This window comes from Capricornis sumatraensis, chromosome 1 (genome assembly GCF_032405125.1).
Source record: "Capricornis sumatraensis isolate serow.1 chromosome 1, serow.2, whole genome shotgun sequence".
NCBI lineage: Eukaryota > Metazoa > Chordata > Mammalia > Artiodactyla > Bovidae > Capricornis > Capricornis sumatraensis.
This window is the reverse complement of record NC_091069.1, coordinates 171,356,107-171,376,271: the sequence shown is the minus strand read 5'-3', so window position 1 is coordinate 171,376,271 and position 20,165 is coordinate 171,356,107. Positions and strand designations below refer to the sequence as shown.

The 20,165-nt window shown below is 39.6% G+C and overlaps 1 protein-coding gene across 2 annotated transcripts in view; it reads left to right on the top strand.

Annotated features, from left to right (window-relative positions):
* The window catches only part of GPR156 (G protein-coupled receptor 156), an 81,861-nt gene that overhangs the window by 40,534 nt on the left and 21,162 nt on the right, over nucleotides 1-20,165 (top strand). The window contains exons 3-6 of one of the 2 annotated variants that reach the window (XM_068979762.1): nucleotides 13,317-13,452; nucleotides 13,703-13,813; nucleotides 17,819-17,932; nucleotides 19,219-19,314. In XM_068979762.1, coding sequence (XP_068835863.1) covers nucleotides 13,317-13,452; nucleotides 13,703-13,813; nucleotides 17,819-17,932; nucleotides 19,219-19,314 — 457 coding nt within the window. Of the gene's footprint in view, nucleotides 1-13,316; nucleotides 13,453-13,702; nucleotides 13,814-17,818; nucleotides 17,945-19,218; nucleotides 19,315-20,165 lie in introns of both variants that reach the window. The other variant, XM_068979754.1, reaches the window with a different exon arrangement.

Genomic DNA, 20,165 nt, shown 5'->3' with positions numbered 1-20,165 from the left:
GAGCAGAGAAGTGACATGATCGGTATGGCTGCTGTGTTGAAAATAGACTTTGGGAGGATCCAGAGTAGAATCAGTGGGAGTCCAGTTAGGAGGTTGGTGCAGTAATCCAAATTGCAAAATCAGAGTTTGATAAGGGTGATGGCAACAGAGGTGGTGAGAAGTAGTTGGATTCTGGGTATGTTTTAGGGATATAGCTAATAGGATTTCATGACAGATTGGATGTGGGAGGTGAGCTAGAGTTAAGTATGACTCCAGAATTTTTAGTCCAAGCAGATATAAAGATGAAGTTGCCATTATCTGAGCAGGATGGGGAAGAATGTAAGAACAGGTTGAGAAGAAAGCTAGAAGTTAAATTTTGGACTCATTGAGATCAGAGAGTGGAGTATTGGCGTTTAAATTTTCTGAAGAGGAACCATTTTGAATGATCATAAGACCCAGGATGTGACCCTTGGGGATGGGTATCTGAAAGTGGAATAAAGTACAGTTGTTATAATTAAAGAATTTAAATTCTTAAAATTGAAAGGTTAATGAAATCTCTTAAGGTGGTCTCCTAGGATGGTGGCCCAGGCAGGAGAGAAAGAATAAGGGCCAGGCTGCTCTCACCCGTACAATACAAAGTTTAACTATAAATAGCTACAAGTCACACAAATATTAGTTTGACATGTCCAGAACTGGGTTCAGATTTTAAGCTTAATACATTAGAGATAAACGATCACATTTGCTGAAACACAACATAAAATTATGATAAAGTCACTTGGAACATACCCAGATGAGTTAGATTTATAATCTCATTGTAGCATGGATCAAAAACAATGGATTAAAAAAACATTCAATAAATTTCACAATTTAATCTTAATTGTTTTGTTAAAAAGCTTTTTGGAAAGATACTCATATTTGGTTTTAGATGTATTTAAAGCTCAATACCATTTATGTAAATTCATGCAGCATTTTAGAAAGCATGGCCCTGTGACATTATAGGAAGGTTTTCTGATTGTCACAGCAAGCTCAGAAGTAATGTTAGCTCCTTTCACGGGCCATGTTTCCAAACTCTGTCCTTAGCATCAGTAAGAAGAAACCTCAGGATGACCAGTCAGTCTCCATAATGCCAAGTATAATGAAACTCCAAGGTCAGACACTGATATTTGATTAAGATTTTTAAAACATCATACTCTGAGCTGGTGGATGCCATTTATACATCTGAATTCATTAAAGATTATTGAAATGGTAATCCAGGTTTACACAGGTTCTACAGATATGGCTGGATATTTACCTCTATGTACTGAGACCTTACTTGAGAACCAAGAAAACTCTTGCTTTGTACTTCCAACTAATAAAGGGAAAAAAAAATAATAATAATGAGATAGTTATAAAATCCTTAAAAAAAATTCCCACATTGTTTCTGTCAGGAACCCCATCTGGGCTTTTTATCTCTTTATAAATGAAACACGGGTAATCTAGATACTGGCTATTTATAGGTAGATAATATTTAAATCTTCTTGCCATGCAGAAATTAATGTTTGTGGTTGATTAAAATATTCAGCATATGCAGGCTTCACCTTTTACTTCAATAGAAAAATATAAATGACATTAGTGGTTGAATTCCTATTGAAGTATCAAAGACATTCTCCAGACTTAACATAATTCACCTGCTGAATTGGAGATGATTAACCTTTCAGTGACTTCACAGCTGTTAACTTGGCCAAATGAAACAGATATATTGTCTTCCATTCATTTTTTTTTCTTGAGGTAAGTTTTCAGTAAAACTATTTAGGAAAATTATCAAAACATACATATGTAAGTCCATAACATGTCCATTTGAAAATCAATTTGCAGCAACTTTTGAGATGTGAAGACTATGTAATGTATATTTTGTTTTTTTTTAAAAAAACAAAACACTAAAATGAGTTCCTCCTAACTAAATCAAGAGGGAGAGGAATTCTAAATCAGGATTCATACAGTACTGAACTACACAAGAGACCTGATTGTACAGTGGTGTTCACATAAAATGGTCCAGAGACGAGTTAAGAAAGAAACCTACCAATCAGTGATCTAGACAACACAGACATGTAGCTGTGAAAGCTGGACATATGCTTGGTGAAAATCTCCTCATCAGATATTCATGGCTGATGCCTAGGAGATTGTAAGAGGCTATGGGGAAGAACAGCTTCATTTCTTGGTCTTGCAGGAGACCACCCAATGGTCATACCACTGCCCAAGCTACTGACTGCACTGAGTGGCCAGTCCTGGCCAACAGTGCCCTGTTTTCTAAGTCAGTGTCCGAACTGGTCTCTCTGATGTATTACTTTTCTTAACAAATGCTTTGTGAAGCTGCTGATAATTATTGTTACTTTGGTAGTTAGTATTCATCACATGGGTGTCCTGGGTGGCACTGGTGGTAAAGAACCCAGCTGCCAATGCAGGAAAGAGACATGGGTTCAGTCGCTGGGTGGAGAAGGTCTGCTGGAGGAGGGCATGGCAACCCACTCCAGTATTCTTGCCTGGAGAATCTCATGGCCAGAGGAACCTGGAGGGCTACAGTCCATTGGGTCGCAAAGAGTAGGACACAACTAAAGCAACTTTAGCATACATGCACATTCACTACATATTCCCCCTTATGGGAAAAGACAAAGAAACTAGGGACGATTACTCTCTTTCAGCCCACAGTTTAAAGACATGATGACTGAGGATGTAGACTTATTAGTAAGTGGATAGGTACTGCTAAGTCCCTTCAGTCGTGTCCAACTCTGTGCGACCCTATAGACGGCAGCCCACCAGGCTCCCCCGTCCCTCGGATTCTCCAGGCAAGAACACTGGAGTGGGTTGCCATTTCCTTCTCCAATGCATGAAAGTGAAAAGTGAAAGTGAAGTTGCTCAGTCGTGTCCGACTCCCAGCGACCCCATGGACTGCAGCTCACCAGGCTCCTCCATCCATGGGAGTTTCCAGGCAAGAGTACTGGAATGGGGTGCCATTGCCTTCTCCGTGTTTCCTCTCTAACACCCCTCAACTCTTAAGAACTTGGCCACCACAGTGTTCCCTCAATTTTTTTTAATCTTACAATTATTTTAATAAAAACATGTATTATTTATATAATGGGTGGGGACCCCCAAAATATTTTCAAGGGAGAGAGAAAATCACCTGGATTGCTAAAAGAAAAACTCTGCACTCAAGATCTATTCCAGGTTTAGAAAACCAATGGAGATTGGCTGATATCCTGAAAGACTCATCTGTTCTTTAATTTTCGGCCAGATAGCTCCAAATTCAGGAAACCTGTAACCTTGCACACAGATGAGAATGACAACAGCAGTTGCTACTGTTTAGAGGCTGGGCTTTGTGCTTACCTGTTAGTAAGTGGATCGGTAGGATAATGCTAAATCTTAAATGGGGATACAGGAGACTTAAGGTGAACAATAGAAAATTGTTCTTTATACATGTAGCTCTCTTGCTAAGTGATGAAGGTGATATTTTAAGAAGATAAATGTGAAAATAATGTACAAGATACATTAGGACAGGGAAAAACTGGTGTTACAGAGAGCTGAAGCTTATACCAAAAAACCCAACAATTAATGTTTTTGCATTGCCTTAGAATATTCAAGGAGTTTTAGCACAAGCCTGATTTGATCTTCACAATACCCTGTAGGTACATAAGAAGGAAGATATTATCTTTATTTCACAAATGAGGAAACAGGAACCTAGACTAGTTAAAGGACTCAATGAAAGTCACATAGCTGTGATTGGCTGAGCCAGGATTCCCATCTCACACGTGACTCAAGTTCCATTTCTCCTAACTTGACTGTAATCTGGATAAATGTGACAGCAGTAGGAGCAGAACGTGAGGGACAGCTCAGAGAGATTTTGAAATAACAACTGAAAGAAACACGATTGAGAAGAGGTGATAAAGAAAGAAGTGGAGAAGGAAAAGGAAGAAGCAAAAGGTGATTCCCAGGTTTCTAAAGCCTGGAAGATGATGAGATTAATCACATCATCAGCTGTATTTGTAACATGCTTTAACATGCTGGGGCCTGTCCATGCTACCACACACTTGGCTATATTGCCTCATTGAATCTTCAGCCCTCACAACTCTTTGGTTTGGGAGGAGGAGAGTGTGTATTATTATTATCCCCTATTTACAAGGGGAATACATGAAGGTTGTTTTCGTGTTTGGAGGAATTAAAAAAAAATCAAGGTTTTTACTTTAAGACTAGATAAAGCTCAACTAGAGTCACTGGCCTATGGTGACTATACCTGGGGCTTGAGTCGCAGGCAGAGTTTTCGTATTCTTGTGTGTGTGTGCGTAATTATGTTGCTGACTATGAAATAATCAAGCTGGGCTGGTGGTAGTTGTGATGGTTTTAAGTCCTGCACTGCCAAACTGTTTGTTTAATGCCTCCCAGATAAATACTTTGCCTGTCTTTAAAATAGGCTCTAGTGTGTAGCTGGTTTTGCCTTGGTTCTGGTCTTCAAGGTGGTCAGTCAGGGAATCCAGGTACATAGATAAGAATGCTTTTCCCCTCAGTAATTATTTTAAAATAAAGGTATAAGTACTCAGTAAAGAATCTGCCTGCAATGAAGGAGACTCAGGTTCAATCCCTGGGTTGGGAAGATCCCCTGAAGAAGGGAATGACTACCCCCTCCAGTATTCTTGCCTGGAGAATTCTGTGGATAGAAGAGTCTGGCAGGCTAAAGTCCATGGGGTCTCAAAGAATTGGACACAACTGAGCAACTGAGTGTAATAAGTATAATTACCAAAGGACTAGTAGTATAAATACTGTGTTTATGCAGAATATACTATGAAAAGCTGTGACAGACATAGACACCGTTTTTAAAAAACAGAGACATTACTTTGCCAACAAAGGTCCATATAGTCAAAGCTGTGGTTTTCCCAGTAGTCATGTATGGATGTGAGAGTTGGGCCATAAAGAAGGCTGAGCACTGAAGCATTGATGCTTTCAGACTGTAATGTTGGAGAAGACTCTTGAGAGTCCCTTGGATTCCAAGGAGATTTAACCAGTCAGTCCTAAAGGAAATCAACCCTGAATATTCACGGGAAGGATGGGTGCTGAAGCTGAAGCTCCAGTACTTTGGCCACTTGATGTGAAGAGCTAACTCATTGGAAAAGACCTTGATGCTGGAAAAGATTGAAGGCACAAGTAGAAGGGGTCGGCAGAGGATGAGATGGTTGATGGCATCACCGACTCAATGGACATGAGTTTGAGCAAACTCTGGAAGATGGTGAAGGACAGGAAGCCTGGTGTGCTGCAGTCCATGGAGTCACAAAAAGTCGGACACAACTGAACGACTGAACAACAGAATACATTATTTAGATTAAAACCCTTAAGTATTACATAACTTCTTAATTGTTACTAGTTATTTTTATTTCTTAATTTTTATCAATCACAGTCCAGTTTAAGTCTGGTTTTTCCCTTGGGTTAACCAGTTCACTCATTTGTATTTTGTCTACAACCTCTATTGGTGCTGAGAGTATGTCTCAGACTCTGTCTACCCTTCCCTATAATCTTCAGAATGCTCTGAAACCTCAAAAATCACTAAAGGGTCTTCCCTAGTGGCTCAGTGGTAAAGAATTCACCTGCCAATACAGGAGACAAGGGTTCAATGCCTGATCTGGGAAGATCCTATGTACCATGGGGCAGCTAAGCCCATGTGCCACTACTTTTGAGCCTGTGCTTTAGAGCCTGGGAGCCCTAACTGCTGAGCCCACATGCTTCAACTCCTGAAGCCTGAGCAGCCTAGCACCACTATACCATGACAGGAGAAGTCACCACACTGAGAAGCCTGCACACTGCAATGAAGAGGAACCCCCACTCCACAACTAGAGAAAGCCCGTGCAGTAACTAAGACCCAACACAGCCGAAAATAAATCAATAAATAAGATTGTTTTTTAAAAAGTCACTCGAGAAGTAGTCCTTCCCAAATTTCCTACTTTCAGTCCCTGCCTTCTTTCTGTTTCTTTCTCTTTTCTTTCTCTTCTTGGTCAGACAGAGAGAGGAAAACAGTTTACATGGCAAATAAAGTAAATAGTGCATGAACAACTCTCCACACTTTTTTCAAATAGTATTTTACTGTAAAGCTCATTTTATTTTTAATTTAATTTTTTATTGAAGTTTAGTTGATTGGGGTTCCTTGGTGGCTCAGATGGTAAAGAATCCACCTGCAAGGCGGGAGACCTGGGGTTTGATATCTGGGTCAGAAAGATGCCCTGGAGAAGGGAACAGCTACCTACTTCGGTATTCTGGCCTGGAGAATTCCATGGAGAGAGGAGCCTGGGAGGCAACCGTCCATGAGCTTGCAAAGAGTCAGACACGACTGAGCAGCTTTCACTTTCACTTCACTTTCATAGTTGATTTACAGTGTTGTGTTAGTTTCAGGTATACAGTAAAGTAATTCAGTTATACATATATATACATATATATACATATATATATGGAACAACAGACTGGTTCCAAATAGGAAAAGGAGTACGTCAAGGCTGTATATTGTCACCCTGCTTATTTAACTTATATGCAGAGTACATCATGAGAAACGCTGGGCTGGAGGAAGCACAAGCTGAAATCAAGATTGCTGGGAGAAATATCAATATCCTCAGATATGCAGATGACACAACCCTTATGGCAGAAAGTGAAGAAGAACTAAAGAGCCTCTTGATGAAAGTGAAAGAGGACAGTGAAAAAGTTGGCTTAAAGCTCAACATTCAGAAAACTGAGATCATGGCATCTGGTCCCATCATTTCATGGAAAATAGATGGGGAAACAGTGGAAACAGTGGCTGACTTTATTTTTCTGGGCTCCAGAATCACTGCAGATGGTGACTGCAGCCATGAAATTAAAAGACGCTTACTCCTTGGAAGGAGAGTTATGACCAATCTAGATAGCATATTAAAAAGCAGAGACATTACTTTGTCCATGAAGGTACGTCTAGTCAAGGCTATGGTTTTTCTAGTAGTCATGTATGGATGTGAGAGTTGGACTATAAGGAAAGCTGAGCACCAAAGAATTGATGCTTTTGAACTGTGGTGTTGGAGAAGACTCTTGAGAGTCCCTTGGACTCCAAGGAGATCCAATCAGTCCATCCTAAAGGAGATCAGTCCTGGATGTTCATTGGAAGGACTGATGTTGAAGCTGAAACTCCAATACTTTGGCCACCTGATGCGAAGAGCTGACTCATTTGAAAAGACCCTGATGCTGGGAAAGATTGAGGGCAGGAGGAGAAGGGGACTACAGAGGATGAGATGGTTGGATGGCATCACCGACTCAATGGACATGGGTTTGGGTAGACTCCGGCAGTTGGTGATGGACAGGGAGGCCTGGCATGCTGTGATTCATACGGTTGCAAAGAGGCGGACACAACTGAACTGAACTGAACTGAACTGAAATACATATCTATCTATCTATCTATCTATCTATCTATCTATCTATCTACACACATACACACACACACACACACACATATATACACATATGTATGTATTACACATATTTGTTCTCAGATTCTTTTCCCTTATAGGTTATTGTAAAATACTGAGTGTAGTTCTCTATGGTATACAGTAGGTCCTTGTTGGTTATTTATTTTATATATGCGTGTGCGTGTGTGCTCAAATGACTTCAGTCCTGTCCAGGTCTTTGCGATCCTATGGACTGTAGCCTGCTAAGCTCCTCTATCCATGGGATTCTCCAGACAGAAATGCTGGAGTGGGTTTCCATGCCCTCCTCCAGGAGATCATCCTGATCCAGGGATCGATCCCATGTCTCCTGCGTCTCCTTCACTGCAGGCAAATTCTTAACTGCTGAGCCACCTGGGAAGCCCATTTTATGGTGGGTCATGGTGGAGAGGTCTGACAGAATATGGTCTACTGGAGAAGGGAATGGCAAACCACTTCAGTATTGCCTTGAGAACGCCATGAACAGTATGAAAAGGCAAAATGGTAGGATACTGAAAGAGGAACTCACCAGGTCAGTAGGTGCCCAATATGCTACTGTAGGTCAGTGGAGAAATAACTCCAGAAAGAATGAAGGGATGGAGCCAAAGCAAAAACAATACCCAGCTGTGGATGTGACTGGTGATAGAAGCAAGATGCGATGCTGTAAAGAGCAGTATTGCATAGGAACCTGGAATGTCAGGTCCATGAATCAAGGCAAATTGGAAGTGGTCAAACAGGAGATGGCAAGGGTGAACGTCGACATTCTAGGAATCAGCGAAGTAAAATGGACTGGAATGGGTGAATTTAACTCAGATGACCATTATATCTACTACTGTGGGCAGGAATCCATCAGAAGAAATGGAGTAGCCATCATGGTCAACAAAAGAGTCCGAAATGCAGTACTTGGATGCAGTCTCAAAAACGACAGAATGATCTCTGTTCGTTTCCAAGGCAAACCATTCAATATCACGGTAATCCAAGTCTATGCTCCAACCAGTAATGCTGAAGAAGCTGAAATTGAACAGTTATATGAAGACCTACAAGACCTTTTAGAACTAACACCCAAAAAAGATGTCCTTTTCATTATAGGGGACTGGAATGCAAAAGTAGGAAGTCAAGAAACACCTGGAGTAACAGGCAAATTTGGGCTTGGAATGTGGAATGAAGCAGGGCAAAGACTAATAGAGTTTTGCCAAGATAATGCACTGGTCATAGCAAACACCCTCTTCCAACAACACAAGAGAAGACTCTACACATGGACATCACCAGATGGTCAACACCAAAATCAGATTGATTATATTCTTTGCAGCCAAAGATGGAGAAGCTCTATACAGTCAGCAAAAACAAGACCAGGAGCTGACTGTGGCTCAGATCATGAACTCCTTATTACCAAATTCAGACTTAAATTGAAGAAAGTAGGGAAAACCACTAGACCATTCAGGTATGACCTAAATCAAATCCCTTATGATTATACAGTGGAAGTGAGAAATAGATTTAAGGGCCTAGATCTGATAGATAGAGTGCCTGATGAACTATGGAATGAGGTTCATAACATTGTACAGGAGACAGGGATCAAGACCATTCCCATGGAAAGAAATGCAAAAAAGCAAAATGGCTCTCTGGGGAGGCCTTACAAATAGCTGTGAAAAGAAGAGAAGTGAAAAGCAAAGGAGAAAAGGAAAGATATAACCATCTGAATGCAGAGTTCCAAAGAATAGCAAGAAGAAATAAGAAAGCCTTCTTCAGCGATCAATGCAAAGAAATAGAGGAAAAGAACAGAATGGGAAAGACTAGAGATCTCTTCAAGAAAACTAGAGATATCAAGGGAATATTCATGCAAAGATGGGCTCGATAAAGGACAGAAATGGTATGGACCTAACAGAAGCAGAAGATATTAAGACGAGGTGGCAAGAATACAGAGAAGAACTGTCCAAGAAAGATCTTCACGACCCAGATAATCACGATGGTGTGATCACTCATCGAGAGCCAGACATCCTGGAATGTGAAGTCAAGTGGGCCTTAGAAAGCATCACTATGAACAAAGCTAGTGGAGGTGATGGAATTCCAGTTGAGCTATTTCAAATCCTGAAAGATGATGCTGTGAAAGTGCCAGCAAATTTGGAAAACTCAGCAGTGGCCACAGGACTGGAAAATATCAGTTTCATTCCAATCCCAAAGAAAGGCAATGCCAAAGAATGCTCAAACTACCGCACAATTGCACTCATCTCACATGCTAGTAAAGTAATGCTCAAAATTCTCCGAGTCAGGCTTCAGCAATACATGAACCATGAACTTCCTGTTGTTCAAGCTGGTTTTAGAAAAGGCAGAGGAACCAAAGGTCAAATTGCCAACATCCACTGGATCATGGAAAAAGCAAGAGAGTTCCAGAAAAACATCGATTTCTGCTTTCTTGACTATGCCAAAGCCTTTGACTGTGTGGATCACAATAAACTGTGGAAAATTCTGAAAGAGATGGGAATACCAGACCACCTAACCTGCCTCTTGAGAAATCTGTATGCAGGTCAGGAAGCAACAGTTAGAACTGGACATGGAACAACAGACTGGTTCCAAATAGGAAAAGGAGTACGTCAAGGCTGTATATTGTCACCCTGCTTATTTAACTTATATGCAGAGTACATCATGAGAAATGCTGGACTGGAAGAAACAGAAGCTGGAATCAAGATTGCCAGGAGAAACATCAATAACCTCAGACATGCAGATCACACCACCCTTATGGCATAAATTTAAGAAGAACTCAAAAGCCTCTTGATGAAAGTGAAAGAGGAGAGTGAAAAAGTTGGCTGTAAACTCAGCATTCAGAAAACAAATATCATGGCATCTGGTCCCATCACTTCATGGGAAATAGATGGAGAAACAGTGGAAACAGTATCAGACTTTATTTTTTGGGGCTCCAAAATCACTGCAGATGGTGACTGCAGCCATGAAATTAAAAGAGGGTTACTCCTTGGAAGAAAAGTTATGACTAACCTAGATAGCATATTCAAAAGCAGAAACGTTACTTTGCCGACTAAGGTCCATCTAGTCAAGGCTATGGTTTTTCCAGTGGTCATGTATGGATATGAGAGTTGGACTGTGAAGAAGGCTGAGCGCCGAAGAATTGATGCTTTTGAACTGTGGTGTTGCAGAAGTCTCTTGAGAGTCCCTTGGACTCCAAGGAGATCCAACCAGTCCATTCTGAAGGAGATCAGCCCTGGGATTTCTTTGGAAGCAATGATGCTAAAGCTGAAACTCCAGTACTTTGGCCACCTCATGTGAAGAGTTGACTCATTGGAAAAGACTCTGATGCTGGGAGGCACTGGGGGCAGGAGGAGAAGGGGACGACAGAGGATGAGATGGCTGGATGGCATCACTGACTTGATGGACGTGAGTCTGAGTGAACTCTGGGAGTTGGTGATGGACAGGGAGGCCTGGTGTGCTGTGATTCATGGGGTCGCAAAGAGTCGGACACGACTGAGTGACTGAACTGTACTGACTGTATATATATTAATCTTAAACTCCTAATTTATCCCTCCCTCCTTTCCCTTTTAGTAACCATAAAATTGTTTTATATTTCTATGGGTCTATTTCTGCTTTATATCTAAGTGAATTTGCATCATTTTTAATTAGATTCCACATATAAGTGATATCTTCTGATATTTGTCTTTCTCTGTCTGGTTTATTTGACTTAATGAGATAACTTAGGTTGAGCCATGTTGCTGCAAATGGCATTATTTCATTATTTTTTATGAGTGATTAATATGCCATTGTATATACATACCACATTTTCTTTATCGATTCAGCTATCAATGGACATTGAGGTTGTTTCCATGTCTTGGGTATTATAAATAGTGCTGCAGTGAGCATTAGGATGCATATATCTTTTCAAATTATGGTTTTCTTCAGGTATATGCCCAGGAGGTGGATTGCTGGCTCATATGGCAATTCTATTTTTCTGTTCTTTAAGGAACTTCCACACTATTCTCCATATTTCTGCACCAGTTTGCATTCCCATCAGTGGTGTAGGAGGGTTGCTTTTTCTCCATTTCCTGTCCAGAATTTATTATTTGTAGACTTTTTGATGATGGCCACTCTGATTAGTGTGAGGTGATAATTCATTGTTGTTTTGATTTGCATCGCTCTAATAATTAGCAGTGTTGAGCATCTTTTCATGTGCCTTTCAATCATCTCTATGTCTTCTCTGGAAAAAATGTCTATTTATGTCTTCTGCCCATTTTCTGAGTGGGTGTTTTTTTTTGTTATTGAGCTTTGTGAACTGTTGTATATTTTGGAGATTAATCTCTTGTCAGTTATACCATTTGCAAATATTTTCTCCCATTCTGTATTGTCTTTTTTGTTTTGTTTATGGTTTTCTTTGTTGTAAAAAATCTTTTTAGTTTAATTAGATCCAGTTGGTTTCTTTTTCTTTTTCTTTTCATCACTCTAGAAGATGAATCCCAAAAGATACTGCTGCAGTTTATATCAGAGTATTCTGACTGTTTTCCTCTAGGAGTTTTATGGTATCTGGTTTTACATTTAGGTCTTTAATCCATTTTGAGTTTAATATTGTGTATGGTGTTATAGAATGTTCTAATTTCATCCTTTTACGTGTAGCTGTCCAATTTTCCCAGTACCACACTTTGAAGAGACTGTGTTTTTTCTGTTGTATATTCTTGCTTCCTTTGAGCCTGTGCTCTGCAACAAGAGAAGCCACCATAATGAGAAGCCCAAGCATGACAACTAAGAGTAACCCCTACTCACTGCAACTAGAGAAAACCCATGCAAAGCAACAAAAACCCAGCACAGACAAAAATAAGTAAATACAGATTAAAAAGAAAAGAAATATATTAATTAATTTTGTATTAATTTTGTATCCTGTAACTACCAGATTCATTGATGAGCTCTAGTAGTTTTCTGGTAGCATCTTTAGGATTTTCTGTGTAGAGTATAATGTTATGTACAAATAGTGACAGTTTTACTTCTTTTCCAGCTTGGATTCACTTTATTTCTTTTTCTTCTCTGATTGCTGTGGCTAGGACTGCCAAAGCATTGTTGAATAAAAAGAGTAAGAGTGGCCATCCTTGTCTAATTTTAGAGAAAATGCTTTCAGCTTTTCAGCACTGAGTATAATGTTAGCTGTGGGTTTGTCATATATGACCTTTATTTTGTTGAGGTAGTTTCCCTCAATGCCCACTTTTTGGAGCGTTTTTATCATAAATGGATGTTGAATTTTGTCAAAAGCTTCTTCTGCAGCTATTAAGATGATCATATGATTTTTTATTCTTCAGTTTGTTAATGTGTATGGATTTGCAGATATTGAAAAATCCTCGCACCCCTTGAATAAGTCCCACTTGATCATGGTGTATGATCCTTTTAATGTGTTGTTGGATTTGATTTGCTAGTATTTTATTAAGGATTTTTGCACCTATGTTTATCAGTGATATTGGCTTATAATTTTCTCTTTTTTGTGGTATCTTTGTCTGTTTTTTTCTAATAGTTTACTTTACAGCTCACTTTTAAAGGTTCCCAACTGTATCTCCTTAGATATCTACCTGCTGGTTATTTATTCACTAGGCTGCATAGAGCAGTCTCTTAGCAACCATAAACTTTAGGGAAAAATTCTAACTCTTCTGTGATACCACCTGTTTGGGGGAAGCTGGCCTTCTTTTAAGACTTGGAGTTATATAAGCAAGAAATGCCAGAATGTAGTTCTTTCTGAAAATAAATTTAAATAAATCATAACAATTTTTCACAGGGTTGTAAAGTAGTTTTCTCTATGACCTTTTACTCCGAGACTACATTGGAGATTTTGCTGGCAGGGAAACTTTGTACAGTCCCAGGACAAATGTCATGACTGTAGGTGTCTTTTTTCATGGTTTCCCATAGGATTGTGAAGATGTCCAGTCCCAATCTGAACATTGTGACCTTATTGGGCAGTTGTCTGACTTACAGTAGTGCTTACCTCTTTGGGATTCACAATCAAGGTGCTTTAGTGGGAAGTTCAATGGAAACTCTCATTCAGGTAGGTGAATCTTCAATTTTATTTTGAATATCATGCAAGTTTTGATAATTTTTAAAATCATCTGCTCCTGTGGGTGCTGGTTCCCTTTATCCTTGATGTGGGCTCTTTAGGCAAACCCTGGAACCCTGAGTCAGTGAGGTCCACTTTCTGCCCCAGGTCCTCTGTGGACTGAAGCTTTGCAGATCAGAATGTATGGAGAACCACAAAGGTTGCTCTTATGCCTCTTTCTTCTGTCCCTTTCCGTCTGTAGATAAGACTCTCCATGTTGTGCATTGGAACCTCCCTGGTATTTGGCCCCATTCTTGGGAAGAGCTGGCGACTCTACAAGGTGTTTACCCAGAGGGTTCCGGACAAGAGAGTGGTAAGTAGATAGCAAGAACACATTGCTTGATCACAGACAGTAGCTCCATTATTGATTAAAAGCTAGAGAAACTTGTACCAAATTACTGGGTCTGGCTCTTTTATGATGATCTGAAGTTCCTGCCCCTTACTTCAAACCTTGGAGTCTTGTGGCCTCATAAATTCCAAGGCTGGAAAGCTGTTTGTCAGTGCTATTGGGAGACAGGTCTTTAAACAAAAGTTCTGCTTCATATGCATCCCAGGCCTGGGTACTACTCTGGGGGATGTGTGAGCTGGCCCTTATCTGGCACCAGCCTGAAGGAGAGCAAAATGCCCAGAGGGGCTATTGCTTGGCACAGGTGTGAGCTGAAAAGTGGGCAGAGGCATAGCAATTACAGAGAAGCTATAATTATTCCCATCTTTGGAGCCCAGTTCTTTTCCATACAAGAAGGCCATGCTCTATACTAAGAAGGATGGGCCCGAAACAATGAGCAAAGAACATATCAACCCTAGCAGCTATGCAGCAGCCAGATTACCTGTGTGTCCCTGAAATCAGGTGTCATCCTAACCACATTCCCTCATTTTATCATGTTTCCTGATGGAGCTGCCCAAACCTCAAAGTCTGATCATCAAACCCTTAGTCTATATCGATCCTGTCCAGATAAAACATATTACTCAGTTGGAGTTTACTTCTCCGGACTGACAAGATTTTCTTTTAGCAAATCTTTTGTGGTGAATATTTATCAAAAACTCTGCTGTGAATAACCATACATATGAGAAACATTGCCTAAAGGACAGTAAGCTCATCCATGCCTCTAGAACACTAATTCCTTTTTTAAAAAATAGCTTTATTGTTGTTATTCAGTTGCTAAGTCGTATCTGACACTTTACAACACCATGGACTGTAGCATCCAGGCTTCCTGGTCCTTCACTGTCTCCTGGAGTTTGCTTAAACTCATGTCCATTGGATGGTGATACCATCCAACCATCTCATCCTCTATCACCACTTTCTCCTCCTGCCCTCCATCTTTCCCAGCATCAAGGTCTTTTCCAGTGAGTCAGGTCTTCACATCTGGTGATAAATAACTTTATTTATGCAATGAACCGCATATGTTTAAAGTGTATGATTTGATATATTTTGACTTGTATACATTATGAAACGTGGGTTATAATCTGCAAGTCTCCTCATACACCCTTGTCATCTTCCTCTCTTGTCGAATTCTTATATCCCCTATTCCTGTACCCAGGCAACCATTGACCTGCTTTCTGTCACTGTAGATTAGTTTGAATTTTCCAGAATTTTATTTAAGTGGAATTATACAGTGTGTATTTTTATCTTTCTTCTACTTGGCCTAATTATTTTGAGATTCATCTATGTTGTTACTTGCATCAGTGGTTCTTTCCTTACTATTGCTGAGTAATTTTTCAGTGTGAAGATATAACTGCAGTTGGTTTATCCATTTACCTATTGGTAAGTGTTTGGATTTGTTTCCAGTTTGGGGCTATTAACAATAAAACTTCTGTGAACATTTGTGTATGAATCTTTGTGCAGACATATCTTAATTTCATTTCTGTTGGTTAAAAACCTAAGCATAATGTGGCAGCCTGGATGGGAGGGGAGTTTGGTGGAGAACAGATACACGTACATGTATGACTGAGTCCCTTTGATGTCCACTTGAAACTATCAAACTAATTATATTAAATCTTGAGTCAGGGAGTATTAGTTCTCCCTCAGTATTGTTTTGGCTAATCTGGGTTCTTTGAATTTCCATATAAATTTTTGAATCACTTTGCCAATTTCTGCAAATTTCAGCAGAGATTTTGATTGAGATTGTACTGAATTTGTAGATAAAATTATGGAGAACTGACTTCTTAACAATGTTGTATCTTTTAACCCATAAACACAATATATTTCTTCATTTATTTAGGTCTTTTCTAATTTCAGCAATTTTTTGGCAGCTTTCAGTGAAGGTCTTTCATATCTTTTGTCAAATTTATTTCTAAGTATTTTATATTTTTGTGATATTATACATGTTACTGTTTTTCATTTCACTTTACAATTTTTGTTGCTAATATATATACTATTAATACAATTGATTTTTTAAGCTGATCTTACCTGCTGCAGTCTTGCTAAATTACTTATTAGTTCTAGTAGCTTTTGTGTAGATTCTATCAGATTTTCTGCATAGATGACCATATCTTATATAAAAGACGTTTACTTCCCAATCTCTATGATGGCACTGACTAGAAACACTAGTACAATGTTTAATAAAAGTGCCTTGAGTTGTTCTTGATCATATTGGGGAAACATTCATCTTAGTCAAAACGAATGTTAATTTTGTTTTATCATAATGTTAGCTTTATGTTAGATGTTAGCTGTAGTTTTGTTGTAATGCCCTTTATCTAATGGGGAAGTTCTCCTCAATTCCTATTTTATTGAGTTTCTATAAAGAATTAATGTTAGATTTTGTCAAATGTGTTTTTTGTATCTATTAACCATATGGTTTTTCCTTTGCTCATATGGTGAATTAATATTAAATAATTTTAGGATCTCAAACCAATCTTGCATCCCTGAAACAAGCTCTGCTTGGTCATTATGAATTATCCTTTTACATTGTTAGATTCAGTTTCATAAAATTCTGTTTATAATATTTATATTCATTTCTTAAGATATGTTGCTCTGTAGCTTTCTTTTCTTATAAAATCTTCACCTGATTTTGGTAAGAGTATTTGTAGAATAAATTGGAGAGTATACCCTCCAATTCAATTTCTGGAAGAGTTTGTGTATAATTATATAATTGGCATTTACTTATAGGATAAGTATTTTACAGTGGTATGCTTCCATTTCCCCATCTTCCAATCTTTGTGTTGTTTTTACTTTTACATATGTTACAAGCCCCATACAATTGTTATTAATTTTTGTTTAAATAATCTGTTACATTTTAAGGATATTTAAATAGTAAATATCAGTCATATATTTTTCTATGAAGTTAACATTTCCTGAGCTCTTGATTTCCTTGTATAGATACCTATATTCATCTGATATTTTTTTCCTTTTGCTTCAAAGTATCTCACATTCTCATTCAGGTGTGCTAATGCTGAATTCTTTCAGCTTTAATCTGAAAAAGTTCTTTATTTCACCTTTGGTTTTGAAAGATACTTTTTCTGAGTATAAGATTCTAGGTTGAATTTTTTTTTCTTGAGTACTTTTGAAGATTTCCACTGTTTTCTCACTTGACCTTGTGTCTGATGAGAAATCTGATGTCTTCCTTATTTTTTTCTTCTATACATGCTGTGTCATTTTTTGCTGGTTGATTTGAAATTTTTCTCCTTATCACTAGTTTGGAGCATTTTAATTCAGCAACTGATTCGATTTTTTTATAAACACCATGAATCATATAACTAGTTGTGCTTCCTTCTTTTCATTGGTTGTCAAAAATGCAGAATTGCGTTTCTGCCCCAGTTCTTGAATGCTATGTGTTCTCCTCACCAGAGCATTCGTCATAATTCTCCTTATTATCTATTTTCCCTAATATTTTTCATCCTATTGCTATATACATTTTTAAAATTTTATTTTTCTAACCACAAAAATAACACAGTCTCTTTGTATTAAATAAAATGATTCACATATGTTTGAAGGAAATGCTAGTAGTCTCTCCTCCACCACCATCGTCTCTCAATCTGACCCTCCATGTTAATGGTTGTTCATAGTTTTATATGAAAGTTTCCACATCTCTCTATGTGCTCGTATAAACATATTTAGAAATAATAGTGTATTTATTTTATAATATTCCTTGAATCCTTTGTGGGAAAGTCAGGATATGGAAAGGGCAAAGAAATGAAAACGATGATATGAACATAGAATCACTGAGTACGTTTCATGTCTGTATCGTCTTTGATGGCTGGCTTTGAAGTCCATTTGGAAGATTAACCCAGGAGCCTTTAGCTCAGAGCACATAGAACACTCTAGACTCCATGTTGTATAGCCAGTGAGCAAAGGAAAGTTATGACCTTAACTCTTTTGCAGATAATCAAAGACCTGCAGCTTCTGGGGTTGGTGGCAGCCCTGGTGATAGCTGATGTGATCCTGCTCATGACTTGGGTGCTGACTGATCCCATCCAGTGTCTCCAGATTCTCAGTGTCAGTATGACGGTGAGAGACCCAACCCCTGGAGAATCTAGTTCCCGAACTGGAGGGATTGGCTTCTGTGAGTACACAGAGGTCATTCTCCCAGGATCATTCACTGTGTGGACATCCTCCCAACAAGAAGATAAATGACCCCAGGAGGATGGCAAGCCGGGAGCTGTGGCTGCCCTGAGCACCTGCCCCTTGTCTGCAGGGTCTGCTGCTACTCCCGCTACTCCTCCCACCCTGAGTGTTCTGCGGCATCTGCTGAGATGCCAGCACACAGGAACCTGCCTGGCAGTTAACTCCATTTCCACATTATCAATAAGGAGAACTTATAGAGTTGCCTTACCCAATTGTTGAAAGGTAAAGGATTCTGAAGTGTTCTTTGGAATCAGTCAACCCTGGTTCAAATCCCAGCTCTACCACTTACAGCCATGTGACCTTGGGAAAGTTATTTAACCTCTCTAAGTCTCTATTTCCTCATAAGTAAAATGGAGATAATAATACTAATACTACCTATTTCATAGGGCTGTGATGAAGATTAAGTGAAACAGTACAGGTAAAGAATTCAGCTGTGCTCATAACATAGGGTTCAATTAATAGGAAGCATTATGTCTCCAGCCTCACAAAGGGGCTGAGGAATACAGTGGGATCTTGACGTGTAGATTCAATATTGAAGTTTCAACTATTAACAAATAGCAGGAGCAGGACGTGAAATATTTGTAATTTTTCTGCACTGATTTGAATCACTGTGGTAGTAAAGCACATAAGAGGAGTGAGCCCTCCTGTCCCCAAGCATCCACATGTCAGCCCAACTTGGTTGTCTTTTCCTCTAATTCATAGTTACTCATTAAGATTCTAATGGAGTCACCTAAGTTAGTTTTGCAATGGCACCCCACTCCAGTACTCTTGCCTGGAGAATCCCATGGATGGAGGAGCCTGGTAGGCTAGTCCATGGGATCGCTAAGAGTCAGACCCGACTGAGCGACTTCACTTTCACTTTTCACTTTCATGCACTGGAGAAGGAAATGGCAACCCACTCCAGTGTTCTTGCCCGGAGAATCCCAGGGACAGAGGAGCCTGTTGGGCTGCCGTCTGTGGGGTCGCACAGAGTCAGACACGACTGACGTGACTTAGCAGCAGCAGCAAGTTACTTTTTACATATTAAAGGAGCTGTAGAGGAGTTCACAATCTAGAATGTGTACAAAGATCGGCTGTGTATGTGTGTTCCAGAATGTGTACAAAGATCGGCTATATAATTGTGGGTGCCCTCAGTCTTGACCCTGTGTCCCTCCTAGGTGACAGGGAGAGACGTGTCCTGCTCTCTGACCAGCACACACTTCTGTGCTTCCCGGTACTCCGACGTCTGGATTGCTCTCATTTTGGGATGCAAGGTTGGTAACCTTATCTCCTTAGGATGCTATCTCTGTGTTACCAATAAGTGGATATGAAGAGGAATTACAGGAGTTAATGAGGGGATTCCTGCAAAGTCTGACTCAGTCCCTTCCTCGCTGACCCTGAACCTCATTTAACCTCTTTGAGCCTTGGTTCTCTCATATGTAAAATGAGGATGATGTACCATCATCTCAGAACGGTTGAGTTTTGAAAGGGTTGATGCATGTTGAGTTTTCAACCACTCCTGGCCCATAGTAAGAGCTTAATAAATGAGTAGATGTTTTATTATTATTCTTCCACTGCCCCCCCCAACCCCTAATGGTTCTGAAAGCACAGTGCCTCTCTCGTTCTTCAAGACCCTGTGCAAGAGCACATCCTCCCTGGCACAGAAACTCAGCGCTTCCCCCATAGCAACTCCCTCTGCGACTCAACTTGATTTATTTCTCCAATGCCTTTTACGTAATCCCATTTCCATTTTATTTTACTGCAATATATTTCTATAGGACAAAAAAAGAAAGGAGAAAGAGTGCTGAGCATTAGGAAGCTGACTAAGCCAGGACCCCATGGGCTCCCTGGTCGACAAGCAGTTTCGGTAGAGGACCACAAATCTGCACATTAAGTCCCCCAACCCCCCACCTGAGCCTGCCAACTGCCCCCTACCCCACACTCCTCAGCAATGAGAGCGAATGACACAATTATCGGATGTGAGTCACTCAAACACGAGTCCTGCACATATAGATGCTTTATTCATACCTCAGTATTTTTTTGTCAAGAATTTTAATAGAGTTAAAACATTTTAATAAAATCAGGTTGAACATTTCAAAACCGTAGAGTTAATTTTACTCATCTT